Source organism: Dermacentor andersoni, chromosome 3 (genome assembly GCF_023375885.2).
Source record: "Dermacentor andersoni chromosome 3, qqDerAnde1_hic_scaffold, whole genome shotgun sequence".
In the NCBI taxonomy this organism is placed as follows: Eukaryota; Metazoa; Arthropoda; class Arachnida; order Ixodida; family Ixodidae; genus Dermacentor; species Dermacentor andersoni.
Window position 1 is genome coordinate 9,507,031 of NC_092816.1, and position 19,103 is coordinate 9,526,133.

At 44.9% G+C, this 19,103-nt stretch overlaps 2 protein-coding genes across 2 annotated transcripts in view; one reads left to right on the top strand and one right to left on the bottom strand.

Moving 5' to 3' along the window:
• The window catches only part of LOC126520594 (selenocysteine lyase-like), a 114,891-nt gene extending 98,679 nt beyond the window's left edge, over positions 1 to 16,212 (bottom strand). The window contains exons 1-2 of the mRNA XM_050169388.3: positions 15,625 to 16,212; positions 15,082 to 15,191 (exon numbers count right to left, since the gene is read on the bottom strand). Of these exons, the coding sequence (XP_050025345.1) occupies positions 15,082 to 15,191; positions 15,625 to 15,650 (136 nt within the window). The 5' untranslated portion in view covers positions 15,651 to 16,212. The remainder of the gene's footprint in view (positions 1 to 15,081; positions 15,192 to 15,624) is intronic.
• Positions 16,213 to 16,334: 122 nt separating this feature from the next.
• Positions 16,335 to 17,767, top strand: LOC126520593 (alanyl-tRNA editing protein Aarsd1-B). The gene has a single exon (XM_050169386.3). It carries the CDS (start codon positions 16,443 to 16,445, stop codon positions 17,655 to 17,657), a length of 1,215 nt encoding a protein of 404 aa, XP_050025343.1. The 5' UTR covers positions 16,335 to 16,442; the 3' UTR covers positions 17,658 to 17,767.
• Positions 17,768 to 19,103: the final 1,336 nt, after the last annotated feature.

Genomic DNA, 19,103 nt, shown 5'->3' on the forward strand with positions numbered 1-19,103 from the left:
ACTCCTGTCCTCATCGTCTTCAGCAGGTCGCACTCATGATGGGACGATTTGATTGCTGAGCAGGACGTAGCGCGTCGACTTGCCGAAGGGCTGGGTGAGTAGTGGCGGCGGCCCGAATGTTCGGGAACGGCAATAGATCAGGTCGACCAGGAACAGTACTGGCCGGGAACAGTCACGGGTAGGTGGCAGCCGCACTGGACACCGACATCCGCAGGAGCATGAACGGTCGGGAGCCTGCCCACCAGTTCACCCGGGTAGCCTTCTCAAACTCCGGCTCCTCGAACGCCGTGTCGAACCAGTCTTTTTTTCCCTGCGTTCATTGCGCTTGAGACTGACACCTCCTCCTTTTCTTTTCCTTCCCTGCCGCTGACACCTCGTGCTCTCTTTTGTCCACAACGCGCCGCACAGGTAGTCACTGTCGTAGTCGTCGCGTTTCACCACAGTCGTCAAGCCTAACCGCAACGCTTGAAGGTGGCTTGAGAGAACCCCCATCTACAAGGCCTACTTTTCAATGAAACAGTTGGCAGATTGCGTTCAACCTTTCTTCACATTCCTTTTCTTTGTGTTGTCTGTTTCCCATTTCACACAATAAGTACCAGTCGTTAATAATGAACCATGCTAGGTTAGCAAGAGGTGCTACTCCCCTTCTGCCTTTTCTAGCTGTTGGCACTAGCACCACTGTATTACCTACCTTTAAGGAGCCTCTAGAGTATGGATACCTGAAAGAAACCTATACAGTAACTCTAGTTGGCACCAAATATCTGCGCCATGCGGAGAACAAGTTGAGAAACAAAGATGTCCAGAAGTCCTTCAGCTTTCAAAATAGTAAGTGGCCGGATGGCATGCATTCACTGTTGTTGCAGCTTGAAGTAGTGTATCGTTGCGGTGTTTTTTTCGATTGTGACTGAAACCAGAAAATATACGACCAGCTGATTTCCAAGAGTGAAAAAAGTATAGTGTTGCCGAAGTAACCCATCGCTGCTGTACCACAGCAATAAAGGCGGTAAGAGCGCGCTGTTTGAGCGTAGCAGTAGTGGCATATTATCTTGCGATTCTGTTTGAGGGCACTAAGCTAATCTGAGTAGAAAACAATATGAAATGCCTTGAATGTGTGTGAGTCAGTCTGCTGCTACATTCATGCATGTCACTTGAATAATACTGCATTTGATTTAAGCAGACTCCCAGCATTAAACAAAAGTATGCTGATGTTCCTGAGGGCACTAAAACTAGTGCGCTTACTTATTCTAGGGCACTGCTGCCACAATCACTGAATGTTACAGCACAGGCCGAAACATGCCATAAATTGAAGTTGACCAACACAGACACTATACTAAAATACACTCAAGAAAGCAAAGCTTTTGGTCACGAGATCAGGCTATAGATGGCAGCACTGTCATTACCTTAGAGTGGATGGGCGATCGGCAGCATGCATTGAAATCTGCACAGCTGCGCTTCACCGCGAGCGATTTGGACCGATTGTTCGGTAATGAAGCGCACAGACTGCAAAGTGACAATACAGGGCGACCATTTCCAAGTTTTACAGAATTTTTAAAGATTGCCTGCGGCAGATAGCATAATTCTTGTCCTTGAGCTTGATCATTCAAAGAGGTGGACATTACTAGCTCAAGAAACCTAAACACTTATCTAATTACCATAAATTCAGTTGTTAACTTCTTAATTAATTACTTTACATCATATACTGCAATTTACAAGCTTTAGCAGTGAGTTTGCAAGATGTATTCAATTGAAATGAATTTCCAGGCAGGCACCAGTTTCGAGACATTTCTCAAAGTGTGGGTCAAATTACATGGGTGTTTCAGTTACCTTTGTGCTTTGTTTTGCATTTTGATAAAAAAGTAAGTGAAAACACATTTTTACGGCAACTTTGATGGCACATATCTTTAAACTGGTGTCATTCCGGAGATTACTTTCAAGCGGATATGCCTTGCAAGCTCATCAGCTACAATTTGTAAACTATAATATGTAATTAAGAAGTTAATCATCATCAGCACCCAGGGATGCGATGATAATGTGTTGCTCTACCCTTTAAAATAAGTCGTCAGCTGCACAGCATCCTAGCCAATGCTATAAACAGGTGAAGTTGGGCAAAGCCCCTACGAAGTCACCACAGACTATGTGCACAGATATAGCTAATGCCTCACAGAACCTGGTTTAAAGAAAATAATAAAAACAGAGAAAAAGAAGAAGAAGTAACACTGGCATGCACAGAAATGCGCCCTCACCACGATGTCCCCACATACACATGACATTCCACATGGACACATAACTGCTATTGTCGCAGTTTTCATCAATCATTTGCACGGCCCTTTTTTGGTTACTGACACAACGTTGGCAGTGACACCAAACCCTAGTGCCTGCCAGGGTCCCTAGATAAAACAAGTTTATCTAAGAACCTTAATGCCTGCGGGAGGGTAGCACCCTCTATGCTGAGGAGAGACTTCAACAGCACAAACTAGGTGTTCGGTGCTCTCCTCTTTACCACAACACACTCTACACAATGCTGCGAGAACGTCATATCCCAGCTCGTGCCTCAAAGAGCAAGGCACTGCCAATATCGCTGTCGTACGTACACTTTACGACATGAGTAGTGTCAATTTTTGAGTCACTGCACTATTCCACTACAGTGACTCCCCCTCTTGCACTCCAGTTTGCACAGCTTCTTTCCATTTGTGCTCACCGTTGTCTTCGACATGGTTTGCAATGAAGCCCACCTTATGGCGCAGTGTTCGGGTGCACGCACACCACTTAGTCTTGATGCCTTTCAAGCTAATGTACTGAAATAGGCATCGGGCCCACCTTGCATCATCTAGGAATGAATGAGTGTGTGCTGTTCAGTGGCACAAGGGCCAGGTATGGCCAAAGAGTGCCATGCCAGAGTTAGTGTGTTTGCAGTGGAGTCATGAATTCTAAGTAGATGAGATGTGGCTGTAAAGAGGCTTAAATATAGTCGTCTAAAGTTGCAAGATATACATGTAATAAGAATATGGCAATTACTAATGAGGTGTACTATGAACATGAGAAGTGCATTGAGAAACAATCATACAACATACAAAATATATCATATGCCAGGGTAGGCAAGAAGCACTAGAGCCTAAACAGAGCTCTTAAACTGCAAGGGCCTGAAGGCCTGAAGGATGAACTACTATCACAGTGGCATCCTCTGGCAAGAAGATGTGCTACGACTTTATTGGCTGATAATATGTAACACAACATCGTTCAAGAAGCCTAGTACTGCTTTGGTGTCAAAAACTTCTGAACCAAAAAACGTTACCAGATGAAGAGGGATGTGTTGCCGGTATGCTAGAGGAAAATGCTTCTTTATGTCAGCTTTGGCTTCCTGACACTCCAGGAGGACGTGGAAGACAGTCAGCCTCTTCCCACATCTACTGAAGGTTGGGGGCTCATTTCCAGTAAGTAGAAAATGATGAGTGCCATAGGTGTGTTCTATTCTGAGATGATGGAATAGGACATCAATTTGCAGTGTTTTTGTTGTGGAGGACGAGAAACCTTAGTGTGGCTTAATCAAGTGAAGCTTAATCAAGTGAAGCTTGACATCCCCTAAGCGTTGCCAGTGGCTTCGCAGTTTCTTTCGTAAGGGTTTCAGATCTGTGGTAGAGACTGCAGTGGTAGGAATTATACTTTGCGATGCAAGTGATGTGGCCATTTGGTCTGCTAGTACATTACCCTCGATGTCTCTACGGCGAGGTACTCAGCATATGACATGTTGGTTGGATATACACGCTCTACACAGAACAGAATAGAGCTAGATAAGGACAGGGTTGTTGTGTTTACAGAGTGACTTCAAAACTTTTACAATGTTTAAGGAGTCAGTAAATATAATTGTATATAATTGTTTTTTGAAGTTTTGATTTCCTTATGGTACTTCACAGCCAACAAAAGTACATGGACCTCAGCCGTAAAGATACTCGTTTCCAGATGCAGTGCACGAGATTCCAACAAGGATAGACGGTCGGCTGCATAAGACGGTCGGCTGCATAAGACACTCCGCCATGTGACTCGGAAGCGTTTGTGTAAACTCTGTGCAAGAGTACTTGGACTGGAGTTCTAGGAAATGCATTTTAATATGTGTCTCTGGTGCGTGTTTAGTGACCTCTACAAATGCTGTATCACAGTCTATAAGCTGCCACTGCCATGGCAGTAACAGTTTTGCTGGAGCCATAGGACAATGTTCAAGAACTGGAACACCCATTTCCTCATTGAGGTTCCTCACATGCAAAGTAAGCGGCTTTCCCACTACAGGTCAGTTGTGGAAGAGCGTAGCAGTGGTCATATTGTTTAAGGTTGAACAAGAAGGACGTTCAATGTTTACTTGTACTCTCAGAAAATATGTAAAACTGCTGTGTGACTGCTGCAGATGAAGTGACCACTGATTGGACTCTATGTAGAAGCTCTGGGTCAGACTTGTCCTGAAAGCACCGGTCGCTAGACAGGTACCCAGATTGTGGATAGGGTCTAGGATTTTTAATGCACTTGGCATAGCGGAATTATAAATTATAGCTCCATAATCGAGGCACGAGTAGACAAGACTGTTATACAAGTTCAGAAAGCACTTTCGATCACTACCGCATTTTGTGCATGACAGAAGCTTTAGAAGGTTCGTTGTTTTCAGACATTTCATTTTCAGATATTTAATATGGGGAATAAACATGAGCTTAGAGTCTAAAGTGATTCCCAGGAATTCATGCTGGCTGCTCACAGAGAGTTGGTCTCCCTTTATCATAATACTAGGCAGTGGTGCTACCCCTGTCTTGTTTCAGAAAAGTACACAGGTACTTCTTTTGGCATTTTTATTGAAGCCATTCTCATCTGCCCATTTAAACAATTTATTTATTACAAGCTGCACTTGTCGTTCGCAGATAGCAATATTGCATGATTTGAAACTTACCCGCACATTATCGACATACACGAATAAAACACTGCGCGTGGACTGACTGTATGCAGGCTGTTCGTTCTTACAATAAAGAGTGTGCAACTAAGCATGCCCCCTTGCGGAACACCAGTTTCTTGGGTGAATGGTCTAGATAAAGCATTGCCTACTTTTACGCAAAAAGTTCGGTTGGACAGATAGCTTCCAGTTGTGTTTAACATGTTCCCATGGGCGCCCATCGCAAAAAGATAGCGGAGAATCCCGTATCGCCATGTCGTGTTGTATGCTTTCTCTAAGTCTAGAAATACTGAAAGTAAAAACTGCTTGTGAATAAACGCACCTCTGATGTTTGCCTCAATGCGAACAAGGTGGTCTGTTGTCGACCTTCCCTCTCTGAAACCACATTGAAGGGGGTCTAGTTTGCTATTGCTTTCTAGGAAACAGATTAAGCGTTGGTTTACCTTTTTTTCAAACTCTTTGCACAAGCAGTTGTTAGTGCTATTGGCCTGCAGCTGCTGACTAAGGCCAGGTCTTTGCCATGCTTAAGTACCAGGATGACTATAGCTTCTTTCTACGACGATCGAATATATTGCAATAAGATGGTGAGTTGGGCTAGTTGGTTGATGTTTGTATTTGAGTTAGATTGAAGTGCACCTAAGACGCCGGCATGGAAAGGAAGTAGACAGGACAGCGATTGACTCTCAACTGATTTATTATTTGGCAGACGAACATTTATAAAGATATTACAGTATTTTCATGCATGCGCAGCCATCAAGATGAGACATTCATGATAGGAGCAACAAAATTCTATCGCAACTGTTGCCTATCTAAATACATATATTATTCTCTATCAAGCAGAGTAATGGTTGTCTGACTGATACAATCGGTATGCCTTTTATTAATATGGTATGCCTCGACTACTTCGTGGGTTACTTGATCTTTGCGTCGAAAAATAATCTGCGTGTCGCTAAATGTGGCTTACACCCACCGTTTCTACAGTTTCTGCGATGCACGGCTAGATGAGCATAGCCTGTGGAATGTAACGATGCTTTGTATTCCCCAAGTCGATCATTTACGCATCTACCTGACTGCCCCGCATATGCTTTACCGCAAGGGAAGGGGATCAGGTAAACCACCCCCATTCTGCATTCAACAAACTTATTTTGATGTTTAACAGAGCAATGCCTTGCTTCTACTACCTTGTTAATGTGTGGGCCGATACACGCCAGCTTATTTCTTGCCGTGACTTTCACGTTAATATTGTACCTACTTCCAATATTTTTCAAATTATGTGCAAACTTGTGAACATAAGGGATGAATGCCATTTTTCTCCCCCCCCACCTCTCGTTTGGCAGTTGCTTCTTTCTGTCCTTTAATACCATGGCTATGTTATTGCATACCAAGAGGATTAACTGTGTGGGGTAACCCAAATTTTGGAATTTTTCCCACTGGAATTTTAAACTATCACTTACGGAGTGCACACATGATTTCTGTAAAGTGGACGTAATACTGGCTTTGACAATGCCCCTCTTACTAACTTGGAATGCCCGGACGCGAAACTTGCAACAGGTTTTGCAACAGGTCAGTAGCACCAGCATTTGTGGTCTTTAGTGAGGACCAATCAAATCCAAAAATTGTAATTCATTATTATAGGGGATTCCGTGGCGGCAGTGAGGCTCATGTCCTTTACTTTTAAAAAGCTTTAAAATGTTCATGACTTCATGAGAGGGATGTCTGTTCTATGTGAAGATCAATAAATCACCAACATACCTGAAGATGTGATTAGCAATGCCGAAAAGTTGGCGTTCAACTTCACTGTCAAATTTGCTAAAAAATATTTCACTAAGTACAGGTACAACTGGGAACCCTATGCATACTCCCAAACGCTGGATGTATAACTTGTTTTCCCAAGCCACTAAAGTCGATCCTAAATAGAATGAAAGTAGCTCTATGAAGGCTGCCACGTGGACAGCGGCTTTTTCGCAGAATTTCCTTTCATCATTTTATTCGTCAGGCAATCGTTTACTGAGGTCAATTTTTCATATAGGATTGAATAATTCAATTCCTGAATATCAATGCTGAACACATAGTCATGACAAGGATTGCAATCCGTAAGAAACCTTGCCAAGTGTTGCGAGTTTTTTACGTGATAAGGATCCATGAATGTGAGACCTTCGAAGTTTTTCTGTAAATATCTGGGTACATGTTGCCAGGCGTTCCTCTCCGAAACTATCGTCCTAAACGGCAGGTTTACGAGTTTTGATTGAAATAAATAATCTAGCTCCTGTTTCTTTGCTTTCTTTACCTGCGTCGCCAAACCTTCCAAGTTCATGTCAGTTAGGAGGGACTGTGCTTTTTTAAGATATTCTTGCTTTTCTCCGTAGTTAGAACAAAATTCCTTTGAATTGCAGCTTCTTCTGAATTGCCACCGCCAAACGCAACCGATTCCTGGTCATAAATTCACAGACAGGTTTTAGTTTGTCTCTGGTATTACAGTCCTTAGTGGCACCAATAACGTCCATGCACTCCGACATGCACCTTGCATTTTTTTCATTGGGCACTTGCTTGGATATTGACCTTGCAGATGCTAGCTTTTTGGCGTGGCTGAGGGCTGGTACCACAACCTTTGGATTATGCTTATGTAGGAGTTCACTGTAATATTTGTGTACCCATGTTGAATGTGGTTTTTGTGCTCTGTATTTAAGAAAGAGCCTGTGCAGCACCTCACAAGAAGCGCTGGACACGCACTCTTGTGAGTGCTGCGTTTGACTCGAAGGCCTCGACACATTGGCCGAGACCTTTGAGGCCATGATCCTAGGGGTAGATGGCCCCTTCTGCTGGGGCGGCGGAGCTGCGCTAGCTGCGGCTGCCGGGCAAAGGGGCGGGGGGGGGGGTGACAGCGTCACTGCCGCCTCACTGTGTGTGGGCCGGACAGCCACTGGAGGCCATTGTGGTGCTGCCCCCTGACACACCACTTTGGCAAAGCTGTTTTTGGCAGGTAATCAACCCGCCTGCGTGCCTCCTTGAACAATATGTTTTCCTTCACTTTGACTGTCGCGATTTCTCTGTCCTTTTTCCAGGATGAGCAGGACCACAAGTATGCAGCATGCTCCCCATCACAGTTCATGCAGTGTGGAATATTCTCGCAACAGTCAGATGGGTGTTCTTTGGCACTACATTTAGTGCAAGTCTGGTGGCCTCGGCAGTTCTGTAAACTGTGGCCATATCTTTGGCAATTAAAGCACCGGAGAGGATGTACGGTCTGACCCGTATCTTTATGGACCCAGCCTCAATGGTTTCAGGCAGCATACGCAATGCGAAAGTTAGAATTAGGCACTTTGTTTCGATCTCCTTTCCATCACGCCTCACCTTAATTCTCTTGATATTGATCACACTTTGATCACTCCAACCCTCCAGTAGTTCAGCTTCAGTCAGCTCCATGAGGTCAGTATCAGAAACGACTCTGCAGGTGGTGTTTATAGTGCAGTGCAGTGCAACTCGCTGGGAGATTTTTGAATGACACAAGATCAGGCAGTTTTTCGTGTTTTCTTTTGGCAGATTTCTAGAAGGAGATCACCACTTGCCAACTTCGAGATTTTATAACCTGGGCCAAAAGCATCAGCCAGTGTTTTTGCAACCAGAAAAGGGGAAATCATTCTTCCTGCCATTTCTTTTTTCTCTGAATGTATTACATGAAATAGTGTAAAATTGTCAATATTTCGGCCAAAAACTTGAAAGCTTCTTCGGTGCACCCTCATTTCCGAGGGCGATCAGGGAGTGGGGGGAATGAACTTGCCATATGTAAAGGTAAATTGTTCTGCAGCATCAGCCAACGAGGGGACACTGCAGGACCTTGAAAGAACAGGTGCTCTAAACACCAGCTGTATGCCACTACTATACCCGAATATGGTATACCCAAGGTTGGCTACCCACACACAAGGTTAACCCTTGCCACCAGAAAATTTTGAATTGAGAAGGGAATAGAAGACAGGACAGATGGAAAGGAGAGAGAGAAAGACAGATTGAAGAGCAGGATAGGAAAAGGCAACCGCCAGTTTCCTTCAGGTGGGCCAGTCTGGAAGTGCCGTCTATGTGAAGCAGAGGCCAAAGAGGTGTGTTGCCTCCGCCGGGAGGGCTTAAAGGTCCAAACACCCAACATCAGATCAATCCCCAGGATCCCCCCTTCCCCAGACCTGGCTAAGCCGCGCCATGGGTACCTGCGGGAGGGTCCAACCCTCATATGCTTGGGTATGTGGTGTCAGAACACACCAAATGCCTGCTGATGCAGACGCCCCTGCGGGGATAGTCTAGGAGGCAGAGTCTTCCTTTATAGGCGAGTTTACTTTTTGCCTCCCGTGCTTCAAAGGTCAACCATCCGGTGTCTGCTCAGATTGCTTCCACAGCCACCCGTTCGTGGCATCCGAGGGCCCACTGGCCCACCTCCCGTTGTCCACGCTTCAGCCATGCCCTGGTTTCGGCTGACAAATCACGGCATTCGCAAACGTCAGGGCAGGCACAGGTACACACTTCCACATCTCATGAACCAGCATTTACCAGTTGCAGCCCCATAAGCTTATCTTTCACAGTAAATTAGCTGCACTTTGCGGGATTTGGCAGATGCGATTCTTATATGTCTCAAAGCATTTAGATGTCGTGGTAAATGTAAATTCAAGGTAGCAATATTCCATCTATAAGACATGTTCGACACTGGGCAGCAGTATTGGCGCGTTGGGCTGAGATCTTGAAAACTGGAGGACCATCAACGTGAAAGTGAGGCCTAGGTTCGACAGGTGGAAACAAGATCTTGTGACTAGATATCGCAGGTCCCCAAGTCGATCTGCAACGAGGATGGTATTATTTGCAACAACAGCGCGGGCAGTGTCCATGCTTAATGAGCGAAAAGCCTGTGCCACAGTCAAGCAGACAGCAGCTCCAACCCCGAAGCATAGAGCATGTACAATGGGGAAAGAGGACATCCAGGCTTTAAACCACGGCTCGCCACCACTGGTTTTGTTGCAACACCACCACAGAATATGGCAAAGTATTTCTACTGCACAGCCAGCGTAATATATCCATCCATACTTGTGGTATTCCCAGATCCGCCATACGTTGGAGCTGCAGGCTATATGGCACGTTGTCGTAAGCTTTGGAAACATCCAAGAAGCATCTGACGAGACCACGTGACTCCTTCCAAGCTATGTTTATCAACTGCGCAAGCATGAAAAGGTTGTCACCAAACGCCTGTTTGCTGTGAATCCATTTTGTAATTCCTAAAGACTCCCTTACGCTCCGCCCACGCACTTATTCAGCTCTTTACAATCTGGGCAAATGGTTGGTAGAGGACACTTGTCACTGTTAGCGGGAATTTTTCTAGTAACTCTACTAGCTGGCGGTAGTTGCCTCCTCTTTCAGGCACAGACAATTCAGGCGGTCAGTGTTCACCGAGTCTTGGCTATCCTGCACAGAAATGTACAGCACCGGTAGGCACTGTCCGGTGTGTTTCTGGAGGCCGGTCATTAGTTAGCCACTAAGCTTATGTCGAAGCACTGGTAGAGGAGGTAGATGGCCTCCTCTACTAATGTCTAAGGTCTAATGAGGAGATGTTCAGAACATCTTTTTCCCATTTTGTCCACCTGCGACAAGTGCTTTAAGTTGAGTGTTGCCACGCAAAAAAATCTGTGCAAGCAGTAGTGCAACGTAAAGTAGCTGCACTAATGCTTGCATTAGTGCATCTATTTTACGCTGCACTAATGCTTGCATAGATCTTTTGCAGCCCAGGTAGTGCTGCCAAGAGTGCTGGAATTTGTTGGAGAGGAGCGTTCCAACTGCCTGTCTGTGCAAGCGATTTGACATACACCAAGCGGAAAGGTTGTCCCGTACTGCTTTCCTCGTTGTCTCAACAAGCTTTGGGCTTCTACCCTCTGCGTGAGTTCGTGCGTAGCTCATGCGTTCCCGTTACTTGTTACAGTTCACATACGAACATGTCACAGCTGGATGGTTTTGATGAAAGGAGGAAAGCTCTATCTCTTCAGCCACAACCTCAAATGCAGCTTCAGGCAAGTACCACACTGCCAGCACTTGGCGTTCTTTCAGTCCCAAACACCAGACAGAAGAGGATATGGTCAGTTTTATGTGATTATGGTCGTTACCAATGCTGAACTTTTCCTCTTCATCCATGTGTATATGCTGGATATGCTGTGCTAACCATGGTCATGCCAGCGTGTAATCAAGACATAATGGCTCATGCTCGCACACCAGGTGGACTCTCCTTCACAGTCCAAGCGCAGGTTACTTACAGAGAGAGGGCCCGCGCAGTCTTCAGTACGAGGCTCTTGTTGCCGTCCTCATATCTGTCATTGCGTTGGATATGGCCATTATAGTCGCAAGTAACAAGTTTCCATGCCATCTATGATTTGCAATATAAATCAGCGGGCTTGACGGAACACACTCTTAGGCCACAGGCCATCCTTTCTAATAAATGTTTCAATAAATAAATAAATAAATCACAAATTGGAACTACTTATCAGGCGAGTCGGCACTCCGGTTTATCTTACTCCATGCTCTGACCACTGACGAATCGCAAAAAGCGTGAAAAGTACAGTTACACCTCGATATAATGAAGTAGGTAAAATTTGCTTTGTTATATCGAAATTTTACCTTTTATGCAAATAAGCACGATCGCCGATCAATTTTCCTTACATGGAAAGGGGCCGCAAAATTTTCAGAATTATCGGGCAATCGAAAAAAAAGAATTTGAATGAGACAATAATTCATTTTGATGAATTTGGGAGTCGGTGACAAATGATACGGTCTCATGCTACGTCGACGATATCTTTACATCAGCGGTAATTCGTCGGTACGAATCAGCGGTACATACGTGGCTGATAGCGTCATCCCACACTGGGATGACGCTATCATGAAAAGTGCTGGCAGCGGGGAGCAAATGGTTTGCTTCTCGCTCCAGCGAGTCCCCGAAACTCGAGATTACGCAACCTCCAATACTAAACGTGCGGGAAGACAGCTTACATGATGCCACGCCATCTCAACACGCCCACTCTTTGCATATGTGGCAGATTACTTCTAAACAGTAATGCGCAGCCATGGCCAAGACGGGCGCCAGAAATCGCGACACACGCCCGTTTAACCACTCCCTCCACCCTGTCCTTCGGCCACGCTTGAGCGCATTACCATGAGCTCGTTCTCCTCCTCTTTCCCTTCGCTCGCACGGGGAGGCGGCACCCGTGCGTAAAGCCACCACCTTTCTTTCTCGCCCTCGCACACTTTCACAAAGTGCACAAGGTGCGATAGGATCTTATCGCATTTGGACTTTCTACGGAACATGATGCAGCTCTACTGTGGCGGTTGCTCTTGTCGGTCGCTCTTGTGGCGCAGCATGCCATTTGAGAGGTGCCCATCTGCAAGCAGCCGCTTGTAATTCAATCATTTGACCATCTGCGTCCACGGAAGTTTCCATTTATTGTCTCAGCATTCCTTTGCAGTGGAGGTAAAAGTTTGTTATATTGAAATCATATACAAACACACTTCGTTATATTCAGGTTCTAAATACATGGTGCTCTATGAAGAAGGGGTTATGAAAGGCTAAATATTGCATTATATAGAGAATTTCATTATATCGTCGTTTAATTGTATTTGCATAAAAGGCATGACTAGAAAATCGCGGCCACCGCAAAAGGCAAGCGTATGTGCATGTAGTAACTAGTTGGCAAACTTGAGCTGTATTCTCGAACGATCACTTTCAAAGATAGCTTCAGTTTCATTATATTTTGCGTGACTAGCACCGGACATATCAACGGGCACCAACATTGCCACACTGTGATAAGATGGAGTGCTTGGTACCATGCCAGAAATGCCATCGCTTGTAGACACCGATGCATCTTAACACTAGTCATGAAATTGAACGAATCCCCGAAAGTTACAACCCAAGAATATGATAGACCTTCCTTGGCCATTTGTAGGGCAATTACACTTATTTTCTGGCTTATTTCTAGCTTATCATGAGGATGTTTTGGTGGTCTCCAACAAGTGCCAATTATCAGTCAGTGACTGCATATACTTCACTAAAGTAATGTGAAAAATTATTAATATAACATAATACAGCATGCACTCTGCTCTTTTTACATTAAATCATTTTACTATAATATGCTCACAAAAACATCTATAGCAGAAACATTTTTTGAAGCAGAGGCAGGCGTGAAATATGCTTTTACATCATGCATAATAATACTAAGCTGCCTCTTTCCCCCTTTTCCTCTTGCATTTCTTTGCTGAATGTCATCACTGTTATTTCTCTCCATGGCCCAGATGCTGATTCTTCCAAAAGGCACCACACAATTCGCGACCACATGCACCTCTTCATGGTGCAGACCAGTGTTGATGAGCAGGTGGCTTATTGAGAAGTGCACCAGCCTTAGGACCCAGTTGTCCCAAGTTTGATTCTTTGGTTTGTTAGAGTATTAGTGTTCTTTAACTGCATTATCTGATAAGCAACTCAGGATGAGGTTTCAATTCCTGTCTTGACCCAAAGAGCACAAATTTGTTTATTTCTACATTATTACTTAAAGACCAACGCAAGACTCTGCAAGAATCTGCAGGTTTCAAAGTTTGCATCAAGCCTGGTTAACACCAACTGTAAAAATCCTGAAGAGGCATGGATCTTTGATGAGTTGACTTTGCCATGAAATATGTTCTGGTAAATTACTGCGATCAGAAAAGCTGTATCCACAACTTTCACAGCCTGTGTGACAGCAATCCAGCATGGCAGGCATCGAGATAATCATGACGCTGTAGGGATGGGCACGTTTAGAGAACAGCACTGCAATTCCTCTCAGGAATATTTCATTGTGTAGGTAAAGTGAAAAGATTTGGTTATAAAAGAAAAATCTCAAGTATGAATGCAGCCACATTTAACACTGGCATAAGTATGTAAATACTACAAACACAGCAGCCAGCAAATTTGGCAGCACAAAAGCACTAATGGAAGATAAGCACGAAGCTGAGATAATCATGCATGTAGCTCAGTAAAGCATCAATACTTGAATGCATGCTTAACTGTGCTTTCACTTGCAATGTACTCTGCAGCGTTGATAACCTTTAGTTCAATGCTGGTTGAGGGCTGCGAAACTTGGCATGCTTTGCTGCAGCATATAAATATTGTGAAGTGAAGGTGAAAAGGACAAAGCACTGTTTCCATTCGCGTAAGCCAACAAAGTGAAAGCATTGTGTTCAGCACTTTGTGGCTGAACAGGAAAAGCAACTCCATAGGCATCCAATTCCTGGCAATGTGCCTATGCTGCATTTCCTTGATCAAGAAACTGTGGAAGATCCAACAAAACGTTGACCAGCAGCAAACAAAACATGTGAAAGGTTAAGATAGCCAATTTTTCTTTAATCTTCCGTATGTCCCTCTGCCTTCGAGGGACATAAGGAAAAAAAGTAATAAAATATAGAGACTACCGGAAATCTGGCACTGAGGGATTTTAGGAAGGGTACTCCCATGGCACTTCAGACACTGACACAATGCGACACTCGTCTTGCTCACTAACATATGCAGTGCACCTTTTGTATTAAGTCTACTGCATGTGGTAGTTGCTACAGCTTTCTTTCTGTTTTGCTCGATCTTTGGCAACTTTCTTTTCTAGTTTAATGTTCATCATAATCTATTTTCTCTGAATATCTCACACTTTGAAATGGCATTGATCACCAAGTTGCCAGCATACCTTTGTATACAGGCCTGAAAATGCAGCAGACACCGATTCACAGAGTTCAATCATTGCATTGCTGATTCGTGAACAAATTGCCTGGCGCTGCCACCGTCTGTCAAGGTTTTGTATATAAGGGGGGTTAAGCTTGCCTGCTGTTAGAAGGGTCAAATCATGGTGCTAGTTTTTTCACAACTCCCTTCTTGAGAACAGTTAGAGTTGAACCTTTGGTGTGACTAAGCAAACTGACTTGCAAGTTGGGTGATGCTCATATCTATAGCTGATAATGCACTGGTGTTGTTGATTCCACAGATGTCAAAATAACTTGTCCATGCACTAATTCGTTTCCTCTTATCAACGGGCTACCCTATCTGCAGCACTTGAGGAGGATTTTTCTTGAGAAATAATATAAACTTTCACAGGAACTAGCACACCAATGATAGACTACTTCACCTCCATCGTGGTTGCTTGTTGGATTTCCCCAAGCCACCTGCAGGGCATATATGATGGATTTCTGCACCTCTTCCTCCACGGGGGCAGTTGCATTATAGTCGAGGTAGACACTAGGAGAAAGAAAGGACAAGTTATGAAGCAACAAAACGCACGATTGCCGATGTTCGATTTTCCCGATAACTGAAAACGAGGGAATGGAGAATGAGCAAACAGCCTTCATACAGACGGAATAAAGACAGCGGGACGACGAGTCAACCAACGACTGTATAATTTTATACAATATGTAAGCACATGTTCCCTGTCTTGCCTAAATAATAATGAAAGAATGGAGGATGGGTATAGTGGGAAGCGCAGGCTTGGGAACGTCGTCCTGTTAACCTTTCCATAATTCCGTGCAATGCCCTCCTTCCCAAATGCTGCTCTTTCATTTCTCTTTGAATTACATAAATGGACACGCACCAGGGCATGCTTTTGAAACATCCGGTGTGATCATCAGGAATTACGTGCGCTCGTGTAAATATTGAAAAAAAAAAAAAACGTTACCAACGAGATCCATTGTTGGGTTCCATCGCAGAGCAGCTGTACAGACCAGGCAAACAGCGGTTTCGACTGCAAGTAGCTCCAGCCGCGCTGAAGTGCTCAAATGAAACGCGCCACCGCACCACTCGACGAGCCCCTTCAGGCGTCTTGTTAAGGCGTGTCGAGATAACAGTGGAAAGCACGATTGGCTAGAGCGCAAAAGAATGCTGCTTCATCACGTGCCGTCTGCACAGAGTTCCGAGATTCTCGAGTCGATGTCAAAGAAACATAAAAATCGTACAATCGCGGTTGACGCAGCTGCCGAACAGCGCGCCAGGACCCAGCAAAATTCCTTCCACAGATATTCTGCTGTCTATACATGGATGGAAGGGTGAATGGATGGATGCTATGGGCGTCCCCTTCGGAACGGGGCGGTGGGTTGCTTCACCAAGCTCATGTTATTGCCTAAGGTTCTACACTCGTTCTACCTATGTTAAACAAAAAAGAAAAACCCACGAAGAATTCCCCCTTCCCCTTTTCAATAAAGTTTACCACCACCACCACCACCACCACCTATAACCAAACTTTCTGAACGCCTATGGGGACTTTGTCTTCCTAAGCTCCCGTTGTTTGTCGTTGCCCTAATTTTCTTCCACCGATCTTCTGATTTCTCGCCTCTTACTAGAGTGCACTAGAATACGGTACGAGCACATCAAAATTTGACTTACCCGCATTTCTTTCTCGCAACTATCGCAACTATTGCTCTTCACGCATGCGCAAAAAGAGCGGTTAAATCCAATATTGATGTGTTCGTGTAAAACTACAAGCGCTTTTCATTCATAATGATATTTGCGTGTCAGAAGGACAGCTACCTTAGGAGTATTAAAACTAGGGTAATTGCCTGCAATCCTGTAGTTGACAAATCCGCGCAGGATGTATATGAACTCTTGTTTGAGGATACCGTGCTGTTTCCTGAAGGAGGGGGGCAGCCCGACGACCATGGTTTGGTTGGTGATGTCCCTGTGTTGCGCGTCTTCAGGCGAGGCGGAGAAGCTGTCCACGTCGTTCGCTATCCCATTGCAGTCGGTGCAGAAGTGGAGATGAGCGTCGACTGGAATCGTCGCTATGACCATATGCAGCAGCATTCTGGCCAACACCTGATCACTGCGGTGGCTGAGCAAGGATTCGGCTTTCTGACAACCTCGTGGAACTTGGGTGAAGAAATAAGCTTCATTGAACTAGATGCCCCAAAGGAAATTAAGAATGAAGACATCCAGACATTGGAATCGCTAGTGAACGAGAAGATAAGACAGTGCCTTCCCGTGTATGTTAATCTTTACGAACCTGGATCCGACAAGCTGCAGTCTGTTCGAACCAGATTGAAATTGCCTGACGGAGAAGGAGACATAATTCGCGTGGTGACCATTGAAGGTGTGGACTCGAACACTTGCTGTGGGACCCACGTCTCCAACTTGAGCCATCTACAAATGATTAAGTTGATGTACACGGAAAAAGGCAAGCAGGGAAAAACAAACCTTTACTTTCTAGTTGGAAACAGGGTTCTGAAGTACCTGGACAAAACATTTTTGCGAGAGAAAGCAATAACTTCCCTGTTAAAATGTGGCCCCAATGACCATACATCGATGATTGAGAAGCTCAACAAATCTCTTAAGCTCGCCAACAAAAATTCACTCACTGTGCTGCGAGACCTGGCAGTTGCCGAAGCAAGACTGCTGAAGCAGCAGGAACCACTGCCGGCATTCCACACATTTCATAGACGAGAAGCAGACGCCGAGTTCATGGCAATATTCGCAAATGAACTGGCAGACAAAGATGTTTTGCTGTTCCTGACATGTGGTGATGAGAAGGGCAGTGGCCAGTTCTTGGTATCTGGCCCGGAAAACATAGTGTCTGCCATTGGGCCCAAGGTATGTGAGCTGCTGGATGGCAAGGGCTTCTTCAAGCACCAAAAGTTTCAAGGAAAGGCATCTGCTCTTTCAGGAAGGGGGAAGGTGGAGAAACTTTTGACAGATCTACTGAGGTCTGCCAGTAAATAGTGTGGGTGGCACCAAGAAGCTTTGGTGTGTAAACGTGTCTGGGGTAAGAAAGTATTTAAAGAAAGCCAGTAGTTTTTAATCTTGTACAAATAAATTATTTTTTCGTTAAATTGGATGCCCTTCAGTTCGTATCACCTTGCAGTAGCATTCATTTTGTTTGCTTCACTGTAGCCTGTGCATGTACGTGTGATTCGGTTTTTGGCTTGCACAACTCTAAAAAACTTAAGAATATTTTATAACTTGCATGTTATTTTTGTCATTGCCACTCTTTTGAGTTTAAAAGAGTGGCAGAAGAAAACAGGTTGTAGTGGGCTCCTATCATTAGGCACACTGCCAGCAGCAAAGACGACGAAGATAGTAGGTTGGACAGCAGGGTTTTCAGTGTGTGATGTTCGTTTGATTGCCATTTTTGGCAGTGACAGTCCATGATGTACGAACGACTGGAGTTCTTGAGAACCAATGTACATATTTTTGATACATGTTTATTCAGATATCTTAACAGAGTGCATCGCTCCAATGCCTACAAGGTTCTTGAGGCCACAGCAAACAATGATTTCCTGGCAGAATTTCACATTACTGCACTGTGGCTGCAACAAATTGCTGCACAAATAAACAAGTGGCTTCGGTAAACTGTCATTTTATGTGTACCACAATGATTAATTCATGTGCCAGCAGTTCTGCAAGTTCTGTTAAACATAACAGGAAGTTCATAAAAGGGCTAGCCGTAAAATGTTTCCACACTGAAGGGAATGCCAACTTCAGTTCAGAAAGCTATTTTAAAGGTCTGCATGCTGAAGGCCTAAGTGTTATGTGTGTGAAAGTTGTGGGGATGCGTGACTCTCGCGCGTCCCCTGATATGTTGTTTTTTCACATAGCTCCCGGCTCCTGTAATCTGGCTTCACCACGTGGCTTGATGCCCGCGGCAGTCGGTGTGGTTGAAGCGCAGTACGAGAGATGGCATGAGTGTTGCGCTACTAACGCCACCTAACGGTGGGGTTACTTGGGCGCGGAAAAGAGAAGGCTCTTCCTCTTTGGCTCGGGTTCGGCAAGCGGCACGGATGTCCCGCGTGTGCGCCGATGCATGCTTCTGCAAGATCGTCTCGCAAGGCCTCGTTCGAACGCGCCACCGTTCGTGTGACTGTACGCGCGAACGACCAGGCATTGATATCCACCATGGGACAAACATATTTGCTTGTTATCCGGTCATGGTGAGTCGGACTTCCGTGATTCGTCGCGCGCCCATCGGCATGTTTTGTGGATAACAACTCGGCTAGCAGGCATTGATCAATTAAAGGTGCAATAAATGCCCTTGTGATTGTTTGCACTACTGTGTTGTCGTTCCTTTGTCCCAAGAGCATGGGTGAGAATCCCACAAAGTGTGGCAGCTTAATACAAAACCAGCAGCTTGCAGGAAGCTTTTGCTGACGATGGTTGCTGAAGCAGGTA